Source organism: Carlito syrichta, unplaced genomic scaffold (genome assembly GCF_000164805.1).
Source record: "Carlito syrichta isolate Samal-C Ts95f unplaced genomic scaffold, Tarsius_syrichta-2.0.1 Scaffold301786, whole genome shotgun sequence".
In the NCBI taxonomy this organism is placed as follows: domain Eukaryota; kingdom Metazoa; phylum Chordata; class Mammalia; order Primates; family Tarsiidae; genus Carlito; species Carlito syrichta.
Window position 1 is genome coordinate 241,079 of NW_007245882.1, and position 24,540 is coordinate 265,618.

The 24,540-nt window shown below is 38.9% G+C and overlaps 1 protein-coding gene across 1 annotated transcript in view; it reads left to right on the plus strand.

Annotated features, from left to right (window-relative positions):
- The window catches only part of LGR5 (leucine rich repeat containing G protein-coupled receptor 5), a 151,832-nt gene that overhangs the window by 110,005 nt on the left and 17,287 nt on the right, over positions 1-24,540 (plus strand). The window contains exons 7-13 of the mRNA XM_021710990.1: positions 11,470-11,685; positions 13,130-13,201; positions 16,312-16,380; positions 18,422-18,493; positions 21,687-21,758; positions 21,910-21,978; positions 22,119-22,190. Of these exons, the coding sequence (XP_021566665.1) occupies positions 11,470-11,685; positions 13,130-13,201; positions 16,312-16,380; positions 18,422-18,493; positions 21,687-21,758; positions 21,910-21,978; positions 22,119-22,190 (642 nt within the window). The remainder of the gene's footprint in view (positions 1-11,469; positions 11,686-13,129; positions 13,202-16,311; positions 16,381-18,421; positions 18,494-21,686; positions 21,759-21,909; positions 21,979-22,118; positions 22,191-24,540) is intronic.

A 24,540-nucleotide genomic window follows, 5' to 3' on the forward strand; every position in this document is an offset into this window, starting at 1 on the left:
TCCACTCACCTCAGCCTCCTAAAGGCACGGGATTACAGGCTGAGCCACTGAGCCCGGCCAAGAATGATTTCTAAGTTTCTGGTTTACACCAGAAATTGTGCTTCATGACGTCAGTAACTAAGACAAGAAAATAGAGGACTTCACATAATTGGGGAGTGTAAAGGTGAGAGTTAATACGTTTGGTCTTGAACACTGTGTTGGAGGAGGAACAGAGATGTCACATAATCTGAAATCCAGATCATTCTGAAAAATTTACAAATTGATATCTAGGTGAAGTCTCTCTACCATGCATTTCTCTTCACCTAACAGTTCATTGTAATGATTGATTTGTCTGACTGCCCTTTAGAAGCCGGGCATGGTGGTTCACGTCCGTAATCCCAACACTTTGGAAGGCGGAGGCAAGAGGATTGTCTGAGCCCAGGGGTTCACGACCAGCCTGGGCAACTTGGCAAGACCTCATGTCTACAATACATAAAAAAAATTAGCCAGACATGGTGGCATGCACCTGTACTTCCAGCTACTTGGAAGGCTGAGGCAGAAGAATCACCTGAGACCGGCAAGTCAAAGCTGTGGTGACCGTGAGTGCACCACTGCACTCCAGCCTGGGTGACAAAGTGAGACTCCAACTCAAAAAAAGAAAACGTGCTGTATGAGGGTTGGGGCCATGGCTGCCTGGTTTACTGCTAAATCTTCATCACCAGGTACCACACCTAGGTGGAAGAAAGGACTCAGGAAATACTTGTTGAAATGAACTGAAGCCTCAAATTCCAAGTGTTGATCTGGACAGCTACCCAGGATCCACTCATCTTTCCCGATATGACAGTAACCTGCCTTCACTCATGTTCTTGGCTCCAAACTCATCTCTACTCTGGCTTTCCCACATGTCTTTCCTGGGCTAAGAGCTGGCCCCACTGGTTCCTGCAGGGATTTTAGGGTTAATTTATCTACCAGGATTAGTTTTCTCGTTGTCTCGGGCTAAGGACTCAAAAGTGGGTTTTAGGGAGGAACTATAATATTAAGTCTTAGAAGCCTGATGAGATTTGGATAGCCAGGGGGTAAGGGATGCTCATGAACACGGGGCCCAGATTTACTGTGGGAAAGAGCTGAAAAGAGATTTGACTGGGACAGAGAAATAAGATAAAAGTTTTACCAGCTAAGGTGAGTAGACAGCTTTGAATATCAAGATGGAAAGTTAGGGTTTGAAAGGAATGGTAATATGGAAAACTACAGATTCTTAACAGGGGAATGATTTGGAGTGCAGTTTTAGGGAGATTAATCTGGCAGCAGCCTACAGGATTAATTGAAGAGATAAGAGATCAAAGGCAAGAGGAGCAGTTCAGAGGCTGTTGCTATAACGCAGGTGTGAAGAGATAAGAGAATTAACTAGACAGTGGAAATAGAGACTCTCAGAGATAAAAATAGGAAGAACTTGGTGAATGATTGGCTGGAAGGCAATGGAAGAGTCAAAAAGGACCCCCAGATTTCAAACCCTGGTGGCGTCTGGAAGACTTTGTGTTCTGTGGAGAAAAATAAAACTGAAGAAGTTACTGTTCACACGATACATTGGCTGTAGAGCATCTTCTTGCTACACTATCCACAACTGTGGTAATCTCTCAGAAACTGAGCAAGTGAATGTGATTTGACTTTAAAATATATTCTTTATTAGAGTCTTGCACTCCTCAGCAATGCCAGAGAAATGGAGGTTTTGTTCCTTTGGACACTTTTTATCTGACTCCTAGGCAAGACAGCTGGTTAGTCTCTAAATTATTGCACTTCACTGAACCTGTAGACTTTCATCTCTCGCCAGGATGGAGAGAGGTGGGAAATTGTTTTTACCTTTTCAAAGGTAAGTCTAAGGTAATAATTTTCTTTCTAGTGGCCACATTGTTTATTTGTTTTTGAGTCAGGGTCTCACTCTGTCACTCAGGCTACAGTGCAGTGGCGCGATCACAGCTCACTGCAGCCTCAACCACCTGGACCCAGGCTGTCCCTCCACCTCAGCCTTCCAAGTAGCTAGGATCACAGGTGCACGCCACCACATTCATCTAATTTTTTTATTTTTGCTTTTTGTGAAAACAAGGTCTCACTATCTCCTTAATTTGATCTGAGTAAGCAGCTCAAATGGATCTTTTTCAAATAAAAATAACTCCAGTCTGGAACTTGCCTTAACATTCTCAAAATGTGATCCTCGGACCACCAGCAGCACCAACATTTAGGAAAACATGTTAGAAATGCAATTCCAGTCTTTACTCCAGAGCTACTAACTCCAAAACTCTGGAGTGAGGCCTAGCAGTCTGAGCCCCCCACAAGCCCTCCTGGTAATTCTGTTGCCCCCTGAAGTCTGAGAATCAGACTTGAAACTGACTTAGTAGAAATTCAGCATTACCTCCATGACCTGCCTGAACCTGTACAAACCATTTAACCTCCCTGACAGTAAATTTCTAGATCTGTTAAAATAAAGATTATGAGTCCTCCTCAAGACTGCCAAGAATCTGAACAACAAGGAAAGACTGAGTGACTGTCACAGACCAGAGGAGACCAGGGAACACGATGATGACATGCAACGTGGTGCGGTGCCTGGGATACTGGAACAGAAAGAGGACATTAATGAAAAAACTGGAGAAATTCAAATAAAGTCTAGAATTTGGTTGATAGCAACCTAAAAAAAAAAGAAAGAAAAAGGAAAGAAAACAAAGTCTCGCTAAATTGCCTGACTGATCTTGAACTCCTGGGATCAAGCAATCAATGCCTCAGCCTCCCAAGTGCTGGGATTACCAATGTGAGCCACCGCACCTGGTCTGTCCACATTGTTTACCAGCAAATAAGATGGAGAATAGAAAGAAGCACAAATTTCCCATATAAACAATCATGTCAGCTGGGCACAGTGGCTCACACCTATAATCCCAGCACTTTGGGAGGCAGAGGCCAGAGGATTGCCTGAGCCCAGAGATTCAAGACCAGCCTGGGCAACATGGTGAGACCTCATCTCTACAATAAATCAAAAAATTAGCCAATCATGGTGGCTTGCACCTGTAGTTTCAGCTCCTTGGTAGACTGAGGTGGATCACCTTGAGCCTGCCACTGCACTCCAGCCTGGGCAACAGAGTGAGACTCTGACTCAAAAAAAAAAAAAAATCATGTCGTTTATATGAATACATATGCTTAACATCTTCCTAGATATTAATATGAAGTCTCACATTGTGGTTACTTCATAAATATTTTTAAAATAACTACCACAATAACAAAAGTGACTCTGATATTATTGAGAAGAATTCTATAAATCAATATGAATCCAGTGTGTAGAGCTCATTTGGATACAATTTGATCCTAACAGTATTATTATAATGACCTTGTGACAAATTCAGCTCCAATGATTCTGATTCCAGTAAAAATCCAATAAAATTTCAAAGCAGTAAAATTTTATCATAACAAAAAAAGGAAATGTTTTCTTAAATTGAATTATATATATAAGTTTGGAACCACATGATTTTCACTTTATTGAAAAAGTAAAATAATAATCAAGAATGCTTTCATTTCTTACATTGTAAAAATGAACTAAATCACTGTTGTTTTTTGACTATTCATGACATTCAAAATAGTCTCACAAAATGTACAAATGTATGAACTGCATGAGAGGATTGGTTACTTCTTTAAAACTTTTAAATGCTCATCCAATATAAAATAGCAGTGTCAGTCATGGAAATGCATTGCTTCACGATGCTGACTATTACAAGAATCCCCATAAACTGTATTATGCAGCTGCAACATTCTTTGCACTTTTGGCTTTTTTTCCCCCTCCGAGTCATCCATGTTAATAATTGACATTATTATAGTCATCTCAGATATGGAATTAGCCAAGATCAATGCCTTATCTTTTGACTAACGCTTTACTCTTCGTAGTTAATGGCTCATCAAAGACATTCTCAAACAAAGACACAAGTTTGTGAGACACATTGGCAAGGTGTCATAAACAGGATATATATATATATATATATATATAAAGAGCCATTCTCTGGAATAACAATAGCAATAGTGATCTCATAATTCTCTAACCTTTACGATAATGCCATTTATAAATTGATAATTTGGGGGAGAAGTAGGAAGCAGATTGGCAAAATGTTTCTTTTAAAAGAGAAAATTTGCATAGTTAACCATCTGTACGTAAATACATTAGGAAGAAAACTCTAAGCACAAAGAAAATGAGTGTATTCGACGACTGAGGGGTGGGGGAACTACCTGAACATAAAAGATTAATTTTTTGCCTGTTATCACCTAACTCTTTGCCACATAGAATACATTGATATGACAGAACTGCAATCACAGGGAACATGTGTTCTTTTTTGTTTTGGCTTGGTTTTTTAATCAGGATCTCCTTCTGTTGCCCAGACTGGAGTGCAGTGGCACCATCATGGTTCACAGCAGCCTTAAACTCCTGAGCTTAAGGAATCCTCCCACTCAGCTGAGTAGCTGGTACTACAGGTGTGCACCACCACAAATGGGCTTACTTTTTAATTTTTTGTAGACATGAGGTCTTGCTATGTTGCCTAGGCTAGTTTTGCAAACTCCTGGGCATAAGCATGGCATGAGCTACCATGCCTAGCCTGTTTTTTGTTGTTGTTGTTGTGTTCCTTTTTTTCTTTTTTGGTTTTTCTTTTTCATAATACTGAGTAACATTTATCCTTGTTCTTGCATGGCTTCTATCCATCCGGTCGCCTAGGCCAGAATGCTGAATCACCATCGCCTCCTCACTTCCTCTCTGGCCACATCTTGGGAGTCGACACATTCTGCCAGGCCCACTTCTTTGATATCCCTCCCATGAGACCCTTCCTCTCCATTTCCACACTTCCTTTAGGCACTCATCTTTCTCACTCTAATGACTGCAACTACTTCCATCGCTTACTTTCCCCCCAGTCTCTCCCACACACTGCTATTAGAGTGGCCTTTTCACAGTCCCTCTATTATTATGGCATCTGGTCAGGAGGCAGTATGACACCCCCATTCCAGAGAAACATTTTTATGCAAACCTTAAAAATGACTTGGAGAGGTTGGGACATAGGCAGGCAGCATTTCTCATAGGCAGGCAGCCCAGAAACCTTCAGGGAGCAAAGTTATCCAGACTCAAAATACTTACCAGGGATACTGAAAGTTATTGAAGACCGTCAGAGTGAATTGTATGGTTTTGACCAAGTCCCAGTGGTGATGAAAGGCAACCCAAGTTTAACGAGAGACAATATCCTTGGCCAAACAGGATCAGCAGCAAAATCTCTTTGGCATTTGTGGAGTCCTCCAATCTCTAAACTTCCCTCCCCAGAGAAGGAGTTATTTCAACACAAGCCCAAGTTATGACAAAACCATTTCTCATCAGGTGCAGTCCTCTTGGTAACATTACAAAGACTCAAATGAGGGGGAATCCCCCCCAAAAAATCAATTTTTTTTGGAAGGCCCCTTGTAGCACAGGCTTCCCCCACTAGGTAAGTGTGTTTTAGGAACCTGTCTATGTTCCAGCTAGCGTTGTTGTGAGAGGCTGCATTCAGCTTAAGTGAATTTTGGAGAGGGATTCTTTCAACACATTTGTCTGTTTCATGGTGGGTGATTTAAATAAATAGCTTGCCCACACCATGCTGAGTGTTCAGCAGTTTTTGGCCCAAAATGGCATGACCCCTGTGCCCTATATGCCCTCTTCACTCAGTCTCACCCTGAGTGACTTTTCATTGTTTTCCCAGATGAAAAAAGTCCTCAAAGGGAAACATTTTGCTCATGTGGGAAAGGTGAAACAAAAAATGGCAGAAGCACTAAAAGACATCAAAATTTATGATTTCAAAAACTTTTGAACTGTGAAAAAAGCATCTCAATAGGTGTATTGCATCAAACAGTGAGTGAAGGTGACTGAAGTTTCAACATATAAGAATAAATACACAATTTTTAATAAATAAATTATGGGTTTTTTTTGAGTCCCCCCTCATACTTCATAACAATTTGGTTCTTGTGCTAGATGTTGTCTTAGTTTTCCTCACCATTTTAGCCTTTTGACCCTCAGTTGTTCTTTCGTTAGCCTAACACAGAAGATGTCCATCTTCATTTCTCTGTGATGGAAGTCTTGCTATAACACTAGTCAAAACATGCAGCAAAGCTACTGAACATATAGATGTATGGTGAGGAGCGAATCTCCAACTCAGATGAAAAAAAATTGACAATCTCCTATAGAGAGAGATTACAAAGGGTTAAGAAAGTTCAGGAAGAATGAAAGAACATTTTAGAGGGAAAAGAATGAAACTACTCCCTAAATGTGAAGGTTTTCCTCAAATAATAAAGCTTATTGTTTGTAGAATGCTTTATTGTTTACAAAACACATTCACATACATGTTCTCATTTAATTCCCACAACAATTCTGTGACATGTGATTCTGCTCTATATATGTGAAAACTGACCCTCAGAGAGATAAATCAATATGACCTCAAATCTCAGAATTCATAAGTGGCAGATTCTTAACTTCGTTTTGTGTTTTAGTTCTCCTAATTCAGTGCTCTTTCCAGTTTACCATATGTCCGTTATATAGGTGCTTGCAGATGACATAGGAAGCAGGGAAAAATTGTTTTACCTAGAGTTTCACTATAAATTATAAAGAATAGGACCCCTCAGGAAAGAAGCATAAAATGGGTGCTATTTCCCATATAGTGATCACTTCTCAGATAGCATTCCAAGATCATAATTAAGAGGTTTTCTTTGTCTGATTGAAAGCAAGGCCACTCTTACTGTTGAAGTGTTTTATTTTGCTGCACATAACTGCATGACAGAGCTGCCTCTGTCATAGTGGATGCTTAAATGCCAAGATGATTGCTAGAAACTTTCTCTGAGAATGTTCCATGTGTCACAGTCACCACTTCTCCTTTGCCTTCAGAATGAAGATATTATATTCAGTAATGTGTCAGGAACAAAACTATTTGCCCTGTTACATAGTGTGTGTGTGTACACATCTACATACACACACATAGTCATTAGTAATACTAAAGACTGAAAAATAAGGGCAAGTGACTTCTATTAATTCTATTTGCAGGTACCTCTTAATTATTTTTATCATGAAGGTTGAAAGAAATAGCCTGCATTTCTCAGAACTGAAATTCACTGAAAATCTGGCACTCATTTTATTCAACTTTTGCTTAGCAAAATTTGAGTTTACCTCTTTTTTTAAAAAAATGATTTCAATGGTTAATGGTCAAAAGACAAAAACAGACTGGAAGCAGTAACTCATATCTGTAATTCTAGCACTTTGGGAGGCCAAGGAGGGAAGATCACTTGAACTCAGGAGCTCGAGACCAGCCTAGGCAACATATTGATACCTCATCCCTACAAAAAATTAGCCAGGTGTGATGGCACACACCTGTAGTCCTAGCCACTCAGGAGGTTGGGGCAGGAAGATAACTTGAGCCCAAGAGACTGAGACTGTAGTGAGCCAAGACCATGCCACTGTACTCCAGTCTGGGCAACACAGTGAGACACCAGCTAAAAAAAGATTTAAAAGACCAAATCACAAATTGTTAACCAACTTTAGATAATATTTAAAATCATTAAGGCGCTTTATAGTTACAAAGTCCTATTGTATTATTTCCTTTAATCATAAAGTAACTCTATAAGATAGAGAGGAGTTATCCCCATTTTACAGATGTGAAAGCTGAGGTCTATTGACTTGTCCATGATCACACAGCTTCTATAGTTGGCTTGAACCCAGTACTTCCCATTCCAAATCTCTGCACTGATTTACAGATCTAAACTGCTTACACACACACACACACACACACACACACACACACACACACAACCTTTGTGACTTGCACAAAATAAAAATAACAGAGAAACACATAGGCTGGGCATAGTGGCTTTCACCTATAATCCCAACATATTGGGAGGCTGAGGCAGGAGGACTGCTGGAGCCCAGGAGTTCAAAACCAGTCTAGTCAACATAGCAAGAACTCATACACAAAAAACATAAACAAGTTAGTCAGGTGTGGTGGCACATGCCTGTAGTGCCACCTACTTGGATGACTGAGGGTGGGAAGATCGCCTGAACCCAGGAGGTCAAGGCTGCCGTGAGCCATGATCCTGCCATGATCCTGCCACTGCACTCCAGCCTGGTGACACAGTGAGACCCTGACTCAAAAACCAAACAAACAAACAAAAAAAGTGGAGCTTAAAAAGTGGAGCTGTATCATGTAGTTTTTTTGATGCTACCAATGATGTCTATAATTGAACCATACTTTATACATATGTGTTTTCTTGTACTGGATAGTGACGTCTATCTTGCACCCCACTGCTTAAATATTGCCTTTTCCAAGCATATGAATAGAGAGTTCAGCTGCCTGAAAAGACCCAACTGACATAATGTGAACTCTTTGTTTATTCACTGAATAGGCACAACTTGTGCACTGTCAGCTGCTTTGTCCACAGTCTTAACCTTGTTCTGGAAGAACTACCTGTATGAGTGACTGGATAATTAATTCCATACTCTAGTTTAGCCTTGGGATCTTCTGTTAAGATTCAATCAGATATAGAAGCAGAAAGTAGAATGGTGGTTGCCAGGGACTGGGGTTGGGGTGAATAGGGTGATGTTGGTTAAAGAACACAAAGTCTCAGACAGAATGAATAAATTCTGAAGATCTATTGTACAGTGTGGTGACTACAGTTGATAATAATGTATTGTATACTTGAAAATTGCTAAGCAATTAGGTCTTAAATGTTCTCACCACAAAAAAATGATAGGTATGTGAGGTGATGGGTATGTTAATTGGCTTCTTTAATCATTTCACAATGTATATATCTATCAAAACATCATGTTGTATACCATAAATATATGCCATTTTTATTTGCAATTATACCTTACTAAAGCTGGAGGAAGAAATTAAATCAGATAATGCCTTTGAGTGTGAACAACATACAAGCCTCTGAATTAGGGTTAGACCACTGAGCCCCGGTGGATACGGACTCTAAAACATTGCATTTAAAAGAAATATTTTTTATTGAGAGCTTCTTATATGAAGAAATTATTTAGTAGAGAGATGTTTATAATGCTGCTCTTGGGAAATCTGAAGGCCTGTGCTGTTGACTACTAGGTCTAGATATATTAGTATTTTGAGTGCTAGAACTCTGAAGAATTGCCTTATCTAACTCGTTTCAGATAGCAAATTGATATATGGTAGTGTGGTGGCCAGATTACATCCTTTTAGGGGGAGGAGTGATTCATAAAAGATATCTGTCCTGACAAATTGACTTATCAACATTGGGAACTGATACCCAGGTCACTTCAAGATACAGCAGAAACTTTGTTAGCAACTTAAAATCCTGAAGACAAGCCTATAACTTGATGCTGAGAAAGCTTTTCTATAAATGCACCCCAACATTTGCAATGAACTTTGTGGTTTGTCATTTTCAAGACTTTTAGAAGCCACTTGTAGTTTTAGTGCATTAGCAACTGGCAATAATCAAACAATATGTCAACTAAAACACAGAAGCTCATATTATAAAGTCTCTTTTCTTTAATCAGTGCAATAATTAAGGAGAGTTTACATATGCGCTCTACTTCTAGTCACACATAATCAATCACCTTCCTATCCCCTGATGAAATTATACTTGTTTGAACACAACCAGGCACATTGTAGCTGGAGAAAGGGAGAAGAGATGGTGCTGAGTTCTCCTAAACATTTCCAACTCCATCTGTTGACAGAACCTTGAGATGTTTAAAAGCTGTGTTTCCATTGCCAATGATGATAGTTGTTCTACTGGAAACTCAGTTGTGAATGAACTATGACACCACACTCTTAAAATGTGTTCCAAGTGACCTTATCTCAGTTATTATCAAAACTTGGCCCAGGGCCCTTAAGGCATCACTTGTTCCCATTTAGTTGATGGAAGTAGGAACCAGGGGACGATTAGAGTGACACAGTGACCAAAAGTGAGGAAGCTGCTTTCCATAGAGATGAGCTCCCTACCAACAGAAAATTCTACAAAATGTTTAAATTTGGTTTGCAGGGGATTGTTTTATGATCCTGGTGTGTTTCCTGCATCTGTTTAGTCTTAAATTCTTCTGTAAACATTTTTCAAAATCTACTCGTGCTTTTCTAATCCTTCCTAATACATGGACTGCTTAAAATGCAACTCCTTTTTATTTTTAATCCTAGCTTTGAAAATACGAATGTGTGAGTCTTAAAAACAAATTGGGAAAAAAAATAAGTGAGAACTGTTGGAAGCATGGCTTGAGTGATGGTGGTTCTATTATTCAAGCATCTTACAGAAGATTGCAAACTACGTGATTTTTGTCACTTCCATAAGAAAAGTTAGGGAATTTTCATTACAGCCACTGTTTAAGTTGGATTGGGACAAAATAAATGTATTGCACTCCCTCTGCTGGCTCTAAGGCTGCAACAGCTCATTAACCAGATCTATTTTTAGATGTATTTCCCCATTTAAAAAAAAGAAGAAGAAAAGGAGTGTGGAAAAGGAAAGCAAATGTTGGAAAGCTGTTAATTTTATTATTCATTTTAAATGTCAGAAAAACAAACATCTGCCTGATGCAGATGGTTAGAATGAGCAAGAAAGTCAGCAGTTTTATGGCTTTTCAACACTGTACTAAAAAAGGTGGGAGTGAGGGAGCACCTCTCTGCTTTCCCCGAAGCATATCTCTAAGCACAGCCTTCAAATGTTATCTCTCCGAATACTGAAATCATCTTTTCCCAGAGCTTCCTGAACAAATTAGTATGTTCAAAACAGTCCAGGAAAGTAAAGACTTCTATTTGACTTGGGGTATGAAGAAGGAAGGTTTCTACCTGTTGGTTGCAGAAAGAAAATTAAAAAAATAATCACAATGAAACTGTATACCTCAGGGGAGATCACTTCCATGCATGAAACATGTTACCCAAAAGCCTGGAAGAGAATCATAGCACCATAGAATTTTAGAGACTGTGGGACATAAGAAGCAACGATTCTATCTTCAAGTGAGAAGAAAAGCCCATCTGGAGAGGAAAATGCTCCTGATATCAGAGATCCTAAGTGTTCTAAGCCCTGTTTCACTCTTGTGAATCGGTATTTGGAGGACTGTCATGGTGGCTCACGCCTATAACCCCAGCACTTTGGTAGGCCAAGACAGGAGGATTGCTTGAGCCCAGGAGATCAAGACTAGCTTAGACAACATAAAGAGACCTCGTCTCTACAAAAAATACAAAAGTGAGTAGGGCATGGTGGCATGTACCTGTAGTCCCAGCTACTCGGGAGGCTGAGGTAGTAAGCTTGCTTGAACACCCAGGAGTTTGGCGCTGTGGTGAGCCATGATGGTGCTACTGGACTCCAGTCTGGAGAACAGAGTGAGAACCTGACTCGGGGGCGGGGGGGGTGTGGAATCAGCATTTGGAAAGTTTCCCTGCGAAGTTGATCTTCTGCCAGGGCTTTGCTCTGTTTTCCATTCTTGTTTGCTTTCTTCCACAGGCGTCTGGATGCCAACCACATCAGCTACGTGCCCCCGAGTTGTTTCAGTGGCCTGCACTCCCTGAGGCACCTGTGGCTAGATGACAACGCTTTGACAGAAATCCCTGTCCAGGCTTTCAGAAGTTTATCGGCTTTGCAGGCCATGACCTTGGCCCTGAACAAAATACACCACATACCAGACTATGCCTTTGGAAACCTCTCCAGCTTGGTAGTTCTGTAAGTTTTATTGATTTTGCTTTCTTTTAACAGTTTCTGATCTCACTGTAAGACCTTGGCCTTAAAATGCTGCCCCTTCAAAGTTTGAATGAGGACATTTTAAGGGAGGAAAATTCCCTGTACCCTTCCCCAAAATGACTCATAAATGTTCCAATTGTGTAAATGACTTCAGTAATATTTATCAAGCACCTGCTAAGTGCCAAGCATGGCTGGGCATAAAGATAATAAAATATGACCTCTTTCTCAGGGGAGCCCATAGTATATTGTACAAGCAATCACCACATTGTACAACTAATACAATAACTTAAGTTAATTAAACTTCTTTATGTTTTATAATAATTGCTAATTCAGGTTCTCATTATGTAATAGGAACTTCTTGAATCCTTACCAAGGAAAGATAAAACAAACCTTTGATAGTTATGTTGTGCATTTGCATAGCTTTTTCCCCCAATATGTCTAGATTTCATTATTTTAGTAAATCGAAATGATGCTAAAATAAGTAATAGTTTGAAAAATGATCCATCTTAAGAATGTAGCAATATGCACCCACATGTATAATATAATAGGCATATATATATGCCTATATATATGCCTAAATAAATATAACTTTATTAGAACAAAAATCTTAGTCTAAAAGGAAAGGAAATTTTTGGTGCAAATTTTTACACTGAATTTCACATATAAAGATGATGCCACTGTCCCACCAGAAGCTAGGTATATGCTTTAATTTTTTTTTCCTCCACTAGAGGGAATGGATTTGCAGAGATCCTGCTATGCTTTTTCACTCTGTCCTCCTTAAGCTCATTTTCCAAAATCCCTTTGGGAGTTGATCTAGTTTTCAGTTATGCACACAGCTGTTCTCACGGGCTCTGACTTACCAATTGAACCAAAGATGATAATTATACACATTAATACTGTGTCAAGGTAACTAATCTCCTTGGGCAGCCGAAAAATCTGATCACCATTCTCCGTGGCCAAAATCGTTGTTTCCTGTTGACCTGTGGCCCCACCCAGGGAATGTAGCCATTATATGCCTTCAGCTTTAATAGGAAATGTGCTTGGTACACCTAGGACCTTCCCTCTATCCTCCATCTCTGCTTAACTTCCTATATCCCAAAGCCATGCCGAACAATCTCTGCTGAAAAAAAATACCGTAAACGTGAATTGACTTATATCGATAATGTTGTTCAAATTATTATAAACATCCTGATATCTCAAACTCAAAAGGTAAAACTGTGACTGTGTTTTAAAGTCTATGGTATGGAATCATCTGTGGCATGAGTGAATGAGGAATATAGCTTTTTTTTAAAAAAATGTTCACTTAAAAAAAATAATTAGTCCATTCTTTAGTATAAGTTTCCTTGGAGTTAAGTAATCAAAATATTGAGCCTAACTTTGCTATGTGAAGTGTGCCTTCCTGACTGTCTGTAATGTTCTCCTACAGACATCTCCATAACAATAGAATCCACTCCCTGGGAAAGAAATGCTTTGATGGGCTCCACAGCCTAGAGACTTTGTGAGTTGACCTTTTATTTGTTTCCCTTTTTTCAGTGTTTTCATGAATATTCTGAAAGAATCAAAATAGCCTTAAAGCCAAAGTTTCTGTTTGGTTTAGTTAATTGCCTGAGCTTTAAACAGATATTTACAGCAGCTTTATCTTATACTCACACACTACACACACTCACACACACCCCATAGTGCTAAACAATAAAACTGAGATTTTATTTCAATCTAAAGAGAGTGATAAATTAGTTAGAGTCATTATAAGTTAAATGAGATGTTCTCCACTGAGCAGTGACTGTTTGCTTAGGAATGTGTAGTCTCTGTCAAGAATCAATTCTATATTGTCACTCAGGCTCACTATTCATGAGTCTGGTACTCCCTGCTGAATGAGAGGATACAAGCTAGGCAAATGCCTGAGTTTTCAGTCTGAGATGAACAGGCATCTCATTAGGGAAGAGTAAGGGTTCACGCAAAAGCAATTCAAATGACAAGAAAGTAATAACAACTACCATTTATTGAGTATATCTATAATCAGATATTGCACTGAGCACTTGGCATACATTGTTTCAATTACTTCTTACAACCATCCTATTACAGCAGCTATTACTTATCCCATTTTAAGCTCTAATGGGGTTGTTATTTTACCAACATTACATATCTAGTCAGTAGCAGAATTGAGATTTGCTTCCTTTTCTAGTCTGATTTTGAAATCCATGATTACCACTCTATACTACTTGCAAAGAATAGGTCAAAAGTTCAGTTTTTATTTTTTATTTTATTTTATTTGGTACCTATTTAAAAATAGAGTCCAGTCGGCTGATCATATCCTAGACACTCTCCCAGAGCCAAGGTGGAGGTTCTTGTTGGGCCACACCAAGGTTCCAGGCTTTTCCTGGGGGCATGACTGCTCTTCATTGCCCTGTAGAGAGAGGTTATAATGGGAATGAGGTGTCAGGTCCCAAATGTGCTGGGAAGGGAGAATGGTTGTGGCCAAGGTCCCATTCCCACCCCCATGTTTTTGTTGTTTGCTTCTTTGTTTCTTTGTTTGTTTTTGAGTTTGGGGTCTCATTCTGTCACCCAGGCTAGAGTACAGTGGCATGATCATGGCTCACCATAGCCTCCACCTCCTGGGCTCAGGCAATCCTTCTGCCTCAGCCTCTCAAGTAGTTGGAACAACAGGCTTGTGCCACCATACTCGGCTAATTTTTTAACTTTTTGTAGAGACAAGATCTGGTTATGTTGCCCAGACTGATCTCAAACTCCTAGGTTCAAGTAGTCCTCCTGCCTCAGCCTCCCAAAGTGCTGGGATTGTAAGCATGAGCCACTGTACCCAGCCCCGCCCCCATGTTTTTAATACTCAGATGTGATAAACCACACAGAGCACTAGATCTGCAAAGAAGACCTTAGCCAGAACTGCAAAAGGAAAAGATCAAAGACCACATTTCCTATGGTCTTGAGGCCCACTGTTCATTTGCATACAGAGCTAGCAATTTGTATATGATCAATTTAACTTCTAACCAGGTCTATGTCTGCTAATTTCCTAAGGAAGCCTTCTAACCAATGAGCACCTACAGCTCTCCTTCCAGAGTTAATTAAGGCATTCTGTTTCCTCTTGGGTGCCAAAGATGAACTTGTCCAGGCAGAACCTTGATGTCACAGTAATTGCATTGGGAAGCAGTTCCCATCAGTTGCTTGGAAAAATTAGAACTGCTTTCTTATCTACACAGGGCTGAACTGGGAAATCTCAGCAATGGAAATCACCTTTCAGTCCTTTTAAAAATGAAAACAGAAACAAAAAACTAGATGGGATTTGATGGGTATTTCCACAAATAGCCTTTCTTTTTTTTTACTCCATGTTTGGGGTAATGACCAAGGATTGCATATAAATACCACAGAGCAAAACATTTCGGGGCTAGATTCATCAGTCTTATTGTCTCCCCTCCCCTCACCTTGCTGAGGGCTACAGAAGATAAGTAAATTGTTTCTTCCCAACCTCCTTTCTTCCCTCACTAGAAATCCAAGTAATTTATAAGGACCCAAACCTCATTTAATCAAAACAGAGCATCTGGAGAGATTTACAAACAGGAAGGAAATTTATGTCCACAAAAGACATGAATTTCCTGCCTACAGTATAGCATAAGGATGGTTTGTGCCAGACAAGTAGGAATCTTGATTCATGTTTAACTCAGTCAAATTATCTGTCCTAAAATTAAATAGCAGTTTTTCTCCACAGGGGAGGATCTAACCACATCTGATTGTCTGACCAAAAGGGTTTTCTACATCATCTGGGAAATTTGCCATTCCCAGAGAATAGGAGGCAATTACTTTTTTAATACAAAGATGTAGATATAAGGTGAAGTAAGTGTATAAAGCGCTTGTGAGTAATGGGGTTTAAAAGCCAATTGTTTCATAATAGACAGAAATAAATGATTTGAGATTTTTTGGCCATTTCATCTCTGTACATGAAGAATAATAGAGAGCTTTGCTGCACAGATTAAGGAAAACATCACATTTATGATCTGAATCATTTGGGACCCTGGGGAAATGCTAGACTAGATGTTTTTCCTGTATAACATAAACCTCTCCAGAAGCAAGTTTTGTATAACATAAACCTCTCCAGAAGCAAGTTTCATCCTGGACTTCAGGCTGGGAGAGAGGTAGGCACTCTATGGCAGTCAAGAATAAAGCAGGTCTCCGAGTGGTTCTATCTCCTAGAGGATGAAGAAGAGAACCAGAAAGGATGTGGGTCCAGGCACTCCAAGGAGCACAAATACCAACTGGTAACTTAATGAGCTAGGGTTAGATGCAGAGCTCCATTGGCTGCCATCAACACTTGGCCAACATCCCTCCCACTTGGAAGTTAATGCTGCTGCATGCTCCCTTCCTTTTTGAAATGCTGCAGTGCCAGTAAGCCTTGACTCTTTGAAATTTCTCATGATCAGTCGAATGATCATTTTAATGTAGATACATGTAGAATGTTGGTGGTCAGCAAGCCAAGGAAACCTCTTTCCATAAAGAAAAGGAATGGTAATTTCCATCAATGATATGGGTCCATTGGAATTGTATGTTAACTTTCCCTGTAAATATAATATATATGACTTTTTACTATTTACTCATTTTCAGAGATTTAAACTATAATAACCTAGATGAATTCCCCACTGCAATCAGGACACTCTCCAACCTTAAAGAACTGTAAGTACCTGGAACAGTTTTAATGAGAGAACTTTATTCATTGTGAACCTATTTAAACATATATGTGATTGTTATACATAATATGACTTGCTAGAAAGTTTAACAGTTCATATAGATAGTGATTAAGTTAGACTTGAAATATATTTTAACTGATTCTACCATCAGCAAATATCAGACAATACTTTTTATTTATGATGGATTTCTCTAGTATATATATTAAAGAGATATATTTCTTTAAACCATACTCTTTCTTACCTAAGCCATACATACTTCCTCAATATTTACATATTTTATAGGTTTGTAGTAGAATTATAATGAATTTCGTTATTTGCTGAGCATTTCTAAGAACATGAACATTTGTAGGTTGCAGACAATTTAGAATTGGATTTATAACATTGTATGGGTCTAGTAAAGTATAACATGCTTTCACATACCTTATAGTTGACCCTTGAACAACTTGGGGGATGGGATGCCAATCTCTGCACAGCCAAAAATCTACATAGGACTTTGGACTCCCCCAAAATGTAACTATTAATAGCCTACTGCTGACCAGAATCCTTACCAATAACATAAACAATCAATTAACACCTATTTTGGATGTTACATGTATTAAATATAGTATCATTACAATAATGTAAGCTACAGAGAAGACAATATTATTAAGAAAACCATAGCTGGGCATGGTGACTCATGCCTATAATCCCAGCATTTTGGCCAGTGGAAGTGAGAGGATTGCCTGAGCCCATGGGTTTGAGACCAGCCTGGGCAACATGTCTAGACCTCACCTCTATGATAAATCAAAAACTTGGAAGGCTGAAGCAGAAGAATCGCCTGAGCCCAGCAGGTCAAAGCTGCAATGGCCGTGAGCGTGCCACTGTACTCCAGCAACAGAGTAAGACTCCGACTCAAAAAAAAAAAGGAAAATCATAAGAAAAAATACATATTTACTATCATTAAGTGGAAGTGGGTCATTATAAAGGCCTTCATCCTCATTGACTTCATGTAGAGTAAGACTGAGGAGGAAGAGGAAGAGGAGGGGTTGTTAGACTTGCTGTCTTGGGATGGCAGAGGCAAAGAAAATCTGCATATAAGTAGACTCGCACAGTTCAAACCCACATTGTTGAAGGGCCAACTGTACTTCATATTCCTTAAATGTTTACTAAAGTAAAGCTAATTTTCAGTCACTTAGTTACATATGTTGTCTTTTAGATGATAAAATTTAAGTAGCTTTTTTTTTGTACCCAAAAGGATGAATAACCTATGTGAATAATATTCTAAACTTGGAAGGGAAAACAATACTAGAACCTCATTCCCCTGGCAGTGAGAAATAAGACATACAGCCAAAGGGTGTAGACAGAGGAGCTTGTTTATAAAAAAAAAAAACCTTCAGGGTGTTCTGCCTCAGAAAACCCCACATATGGCTTAACTAGGAAGTCTTCATTGTGTTGGGTCAGCACCTCATACAAGTCACAGACCCAAATGAGAACCAAAAGTCATTGACTCTGCTCCTCTGCCATTCCGACAACATTAACATCAACAGATGAGAATCAATATGTTACTTCAGACTCACTGAGCTGAGGTACCTTTCTTCTAGTCAGGAAATTTTGTCCTCCTAAGGAGATTACTTAAATCTCTACTTCACTGCAGCTTAAGTCAATTTTCTCTTCTAGCTTGAAATGGGGTCAGGAGAAGTGATCATAATCCTCTATCCAAAGATGTTAACCACTCTCTCAGGCTGTGATACAATGATGCTCTCTATTTGATATTAACAGATGAATTTTCTTTTTATAACATTGGATTGTAGGTGTCCATGAAGCACAATTATTGCTTTCAAATTGCATTTCTCTTTCAAGGTGATAGCATGTGATTTCTTTTTCTCCTAGAGAGTAAATAAGGGCATGTAAGTTTCCAAGATGCCTAGAGGAGCTTAACCTTGTTTTCCGGTTACTAAAGATGCCAATTATTGCCACAGGGTAGTAAACTATTAAGTAATTTTACCCCACACATGATTTTCTATAAAGTGTTGTTTCTCTTTTTCTAGAGGATTTCATAGCAACAATATCAGATCAATACCTGAGAAAGCATTTGTAGGCAACCCTTCTCTTATTACAATGTAAGTGACCATAATGCTTTTTGGTTTTTCCATCCTGAAATACAGCGTATATTACACTCTTAAATATAATACAATGGATATTTTATATTTGCCTGAGTTTGTCTCAGTTAATATAAGTATTTATACAGAGAAATGTATATGGATGTTTTGCCAGATTTTAGTTGAACACTGAAATAATATAAAAAATTTTGTTCAAGATCTGATATGTATTGCATTACGCTTGGTGTCTTCAGATGTCTTGCCTCATTTCACAATAATCTTGTGAAATGCTTTTGATTATTTCTATTTTCTAAGGAATAATACTGATATTGAGAGTATTAATGTCAAGGCCACATAGTCATTCAGAACCTGAATCCAAATATACTAGAAGTATACATTATATACAAATAGGAGTCTTTGACAGCAAGACTCCAGACTAAATTGATGATGAGTATTTTAGACTGTATTGTGCTACATCTGTGATCTGTGTCTCTATTCATTATCAAGCTCAATCATTGAGTCACATTTATGCACATGAGGATGTAATTCTAAAAAGGAACATGTGTTCTAGAAAGGTGTATATAATGATTTATATGCCATAAAAGAATAAAATAGAATTACAACTAATTATGTGTTTCACATTTAGCACAGACAGAAGATTGCTGATACATAGATATATAGAAAGACAAAAATATATAGGTATTATTAAGCTGGCTCATAGTAAAAGACAACTACCTGTCTGAGGCAGATTTGGAGCATAGTATGGGCCTGCAGTCATGGGTAGGAGGTCCCAAATATGGAAGAGGAAAGGAAAGACAACCTCTTGGCAGATGTTGGTCCTATGCCAACTTGGTTGAGAGGCCTTCTAGAACCATGTGGGATTTGTCACAAATAAGCTAGAGGCCCCATTAGCCCTAACAACTGAAAGAAAAAACAACAACAACAAAAAACTATCCATTGTTGCTGAAGTGTTCTGGCAATATTTTGGCAAATGAAGAGTTTTAAAGTGTACTGACAATAAGCATTAGTCCTCATTAGAGAGTATTTACATGTTAAGAGGTTGGCAAAGTGCATTGCCTGTGCTTGCTTTCTGCAGCCACAGGACTGGTTAATCGCTTTTTTGATATGCTAATACCCCCTGAGAGTGAACAGCTCCCCATATTTATTAGAGCTTTTCTCCACTATTCAACGGTGTTGACCACTTTCTCCCTGAAATTCTCCTCTCCTTGCTCTTGCATCTGTTTCCTTCTCTTGTCACCACCAGCTCCTTCCAATGCCCCTATTTCTGTGAATGCTTTTTTATGTCTAGAGTCCCCATGCTATTCATACCTCTTTTTATCTCCACTGTACCAGCCTCTTGGCTAGCCATTAATTCTAGATTTTTACCAGTCTGGATGAGGCTGGTCTCCCTCCCTTCACCATTGGCAGGGTCATCTCCCTGGAAGCACAGAATTTATCTGGTCACTCCCTCACTGTTAACATGCACACATTCAGGATTGTCTATTTACATTCAGTGCAAACTCCTTACCCTGACACCCGCAGGTCTCCAAATATGGCCTAAGCCAACCTTCTGGACTAGTTCCCCAAAGCTCTCCTCAATCATCCTAAGTCAAAAACCAGACCAACTAAGCTGTGTTTACAGAACAAAGCCCTTTTCTTCCTTTACTCCTTCAATTCCATCCCTCTCTACGTTTGTTGAAATTCTGTCTTCCAGCACCCATTTCAAATGCCATTTCATGAAGTTTTTCTTAATCTCTCCCTAACACACGAGAGAGTGCCCTCCTAAGAACCCTCAATTTCTTTATTTGTATTTGTGTTATTTCTGCCGTTATGTACATAGGTATGTGTATTCATACATCCCCAATATACATATATACATACAGGCATGTGAACACTGTTATGTGCATGCAAGCATATAGTGTAGCTAAGAGCTAATGTGGTATTAGGAGGAAGAAGGAAAACTCAATTTTTTAAATCGTAATGCAGCTCTAGTTCTTTCTCTTACTGATTAATCCCAAGAGAGAAGAAGAGATCAGAGGGTGGGAAGACAGAAGAGGAATTGGATTTGTAGGGCAATAGGTTCTGTTTCAGATGTTACACATGCATTGGCTCTTTTCATTCTTATGCAACCCTACAACTAAGTGTTATTATTATTTCAGTTTAATGATTAGAGAGTTGAGGTTCTGGGAGGTAATAAGCTTTCCGGCCTCAATCTCCTCCTCCAAAAGTGAAGCAAATAGTGTCTACACTATGGATCTTATAAAGTTGTTGCATGGATCAATCAAGCAATATATATGGAAGTAGCTTTGTCAAATAGAAAGGGATATACAATTCCTCTTCATTTTTTCTTTTTTTAGTCTCAAATGAATCCAAGTTCCTTTAGGGAAGGAACACCTTATTCCTCTTCAAATCCCTAGCATCTAGAATAATGCCAGGCACATAGTAGATAGTCAATAATAGCTTTTTTAATGAATCAATCTTTAAATCCTCACATACCTACCCTCATACTTTAAGCACAGTAGACACCAATAAATATTTGTTGAGATCAATGGAACTAGAAGGATGACTCAGCTAAGAAGTATGTATCCTTCTGCTTCATTGACCAGGCACTGAAAACTTCTGTAAAACAAAATATATTTTAAGTTCTAATAATGTCTCACCTTTCAGAACAATAATTTATTCAAAAAAGTTCTAATGTTAGAAAAACCCCAGAGTAGCTCATTTCCTCTTAAGCAATTTGAAGAGCCCCTTATACATGTTATGATAAGATTTGGCCAACAGATATAACCTTCAATAGATAGAGATATATAGAATTCATCTCTCTCTAATTAATGATACAATTGCCAGCACCTTGAATTGCCTTTTTTCCACACAATGCATAGTTCACAGATGTTGGAGGCAGAGGAAGATTTTAAATGTAACCATATAGTAGTTGTCAGTTAACTTGGCTTTCTTTTTAGTAGCTATCATTCATATCTGCCTTGCTGTCAGAAATGTTCAATTTTATATAGTACGGATTTCTTACCAAAAATCTCATGCTGTGAGTCAAAACACTCTTGAAGTTTTCCTGAAACCAAGTAATCAGGAATGTAATGTAATACAGTAATAGTCAAAATTATATAAATACATTTAACACATTTGTTCAAATTTTGAACAGTTCCTAACTTGTCATTCAAGTTTTGCACTAAGATATTGGTGTTTGGATTTTTTTCAGACATTTCTATGACAACCCCATCCAGTTTGTTGGAAGATCTGCTTTTCAACATTTACCTGAACTAAGAACACTGTAAGTTTCCATTTCTTTTATAGATCACTTTCTCCTTTGGGGTTGTGAAAACCACATGAATATTATAGGTTGAAATGCTTTTAAAATGGCAATAAAAATTGCACCTATCTAGAATCTTCTCCCAACAATTCTCATATACTTATCTATTTAGGACATTGAATGGTGCCTCACAAATCACTGAATTTCCTGATTTAACTGGAACTGCAAACCTGGAGAGTCTGTAAGTACTTGAGTAGATGCTTGACTTTGTCGAGAACATACACTGCCCTTGGAGCTTAATCAGTCTTCACGTCAGTGAATCAAAATATGTCACTGTGAGATGCCTAATGAAAGAATTCTGTCTGGTTTGTGTTTTAACAGGACTTTAACTGGAGCACAGATCTCATCTCTTCCTCAAACCGTCTGCAATCAGTTACTTAATCTTCAAGTGTTGTGCGTATCAGTAAAGAAATAATGTTATATAAACATGCAATTTCCACTTAGGGGTAAAATGGCAAACATTATTTCAATAATCCTTTAAAAAATGAGAAAGTACTTTCCTTGCAGGTCTCCAAGAGGTCAGGCCTCCTTTGCCCTCTTTGGTCCAGGCTCTCTAACATGAGCCTGACAATAATAGCGGTGAACCCTTTGTTTCCAAGTTCCAAACAGTCTCCCATTAGAGTCTCCTTTGGCACATGTTTTTTGTTTTGTTTTGTTTTTTGTTTTCACAAAAGATATGAATGAGCCAGAATAACCTCATTTTCCCCTCTAAAACCTTTACAGAGTAGAACAAAGTAACACAATGGATCAGCAACCCAATATGGATGCCAAAATCAAAAATTGAGATATCAGACCCGCACAAACCTTGATAAAGTTGACCACACATTCTTTTGGTGTAGTTGTTAGTGTCATGTTCTAATGTTTCCTCTAATGCTTAAACAGTTTGCATATGCTGTTTCTATTGACTTGGAACTTTTTCCCCACTGCCTTTCCCATGTTTTATGAAAAGTAATTTATAGGGATTTGAGGAGCTTTATTCTGGCCTTCCATTTTCAATTTCTCCCTCAACTTCTGCTCAACCCTATTACCGCCCTCTCAAGCATTATTGAGACTTGACAAAAGGACCCTCAGTCTCTTGCCTTGGCTCATATAGAAGACGCCTATTACAGGCATTGTTGAATGCCTGTAATTCCTCCATGGGCTTTACTTAGCAGAAGAACTACAAGCTGCACTACACATTAAATAGAGGAGCAGGAATGTCTGGCTGTGATTCTGCCTTCCTTTAGCCCCAGCCTGCCACGTCACTTCAGACCCCCACTGCTCAGTGATATGGGGGTGCAGTGATATGGCAGTAGCCTTGGAAGCAGTCATTCATACCTGAAGGAGGAGATATAAAACAAGTCTCCTCTATTTCACCTCACCCTGCCCCATACAGTGTAGATACAGATGAGAAAACTGAGAATTTGAGAAGTACATTTGTCAAAGCCATACTGCAAGCAAGTAGCAAAATTCAAAGTCAAATACAGTCAGTTTAAATAACTAGGAGGAAGGTGGTAGAAATTTGGGAGGGTCTTCTTAGAATTCTGCCTACCATATTCAGAGCAGGTATAATTAGTCCCTTTTCTTGAGGAAACTGTCAGTAACATGATTAAGATTTCAAATACTATAACAAGTAAGTAGGGAGCCAGTGTTTAAATTGCATCTGTCTCCATTCTGTCACATAGTGAATTGTAAACCACCCAGTAATAGAACTGCACAAATGAATGCCAGCTGGCAAAATGGTTATGAGCAAAGGCTCCAGAGCCCATTTTTCTGGTTCAAATCCAGCTTCTCTATATAACAGCACAGGATGTTGAGCAAGTTATTATCTCTTTTGGGGCTCAGTTTTCCAGTCTATAAGATGGAGCTGTAGCTACTTCCTTCAGAGGTTCATTATGAAGATTAAACAAGTTCATGTAAACACTCACAGCAGTACCAGGGACATCATAAACTCACAGGCAATGTTATCTCTTACCATCTTTCTCATTTCCCTTGCACCATTACTCTATCCTCAAGATGGAATTTGAAAAACCCGGAAGAATACAAATACATTAATGACAGTATCTTGCTATATTCAAAGCATTTGTACCTACGATATTCATTTATAGATTTTGTTCTTCCCAACAACCTTGCGAGATGGACAAACCAAGTGTCTTTTCATTTAGGAAAAGAACTGAGAAAGCTCTTTTGCTGGTATATCAACCAAGTAGAATTAACTGAACTTGACACCAGAATCCTAGAGGTTTTATGTATCCTTTACAAAGAGGTAGATAAAGAAAAACGGACCCCTTTGCAGCCTGCAGAGATGAGTAAACCAAATTATTATCAGCATTGATAACATGTGTGTCTATTTTATTACAGTCACTACTTTTCTTTCTTTTCTTTTCTTTTCTTTTTTTTTGAATCAGCGTTTCACTCTGACATCCATGCTGGAGCACAGTGGCATGTTCATGGCCACTGCAGCCTGGACCTGCTAAGCTCAGGTGATCCTTCTGCCTCAGCCTTCCAAGTAGCTGGAACTACAGGCATGTGCCACCATGCCTGGCTAATTTTTCTTGATTTATTGTAAAGATGAGATCTCGCCATGTTGCCCAGGCTGGTCTCAAACCCATGGACTCAGGCAGTCCTCTCACCTCAGTCTCACAAAGTGCTGGGATTATAGGTGTGAGCCACCATGCCTGGCTACTACTTTTCAAAACTACATGCCATATTATTAATCAGAAGCCCTGACCTCTGCAACAGGGTGTTTTATGTTCTCCTGGAA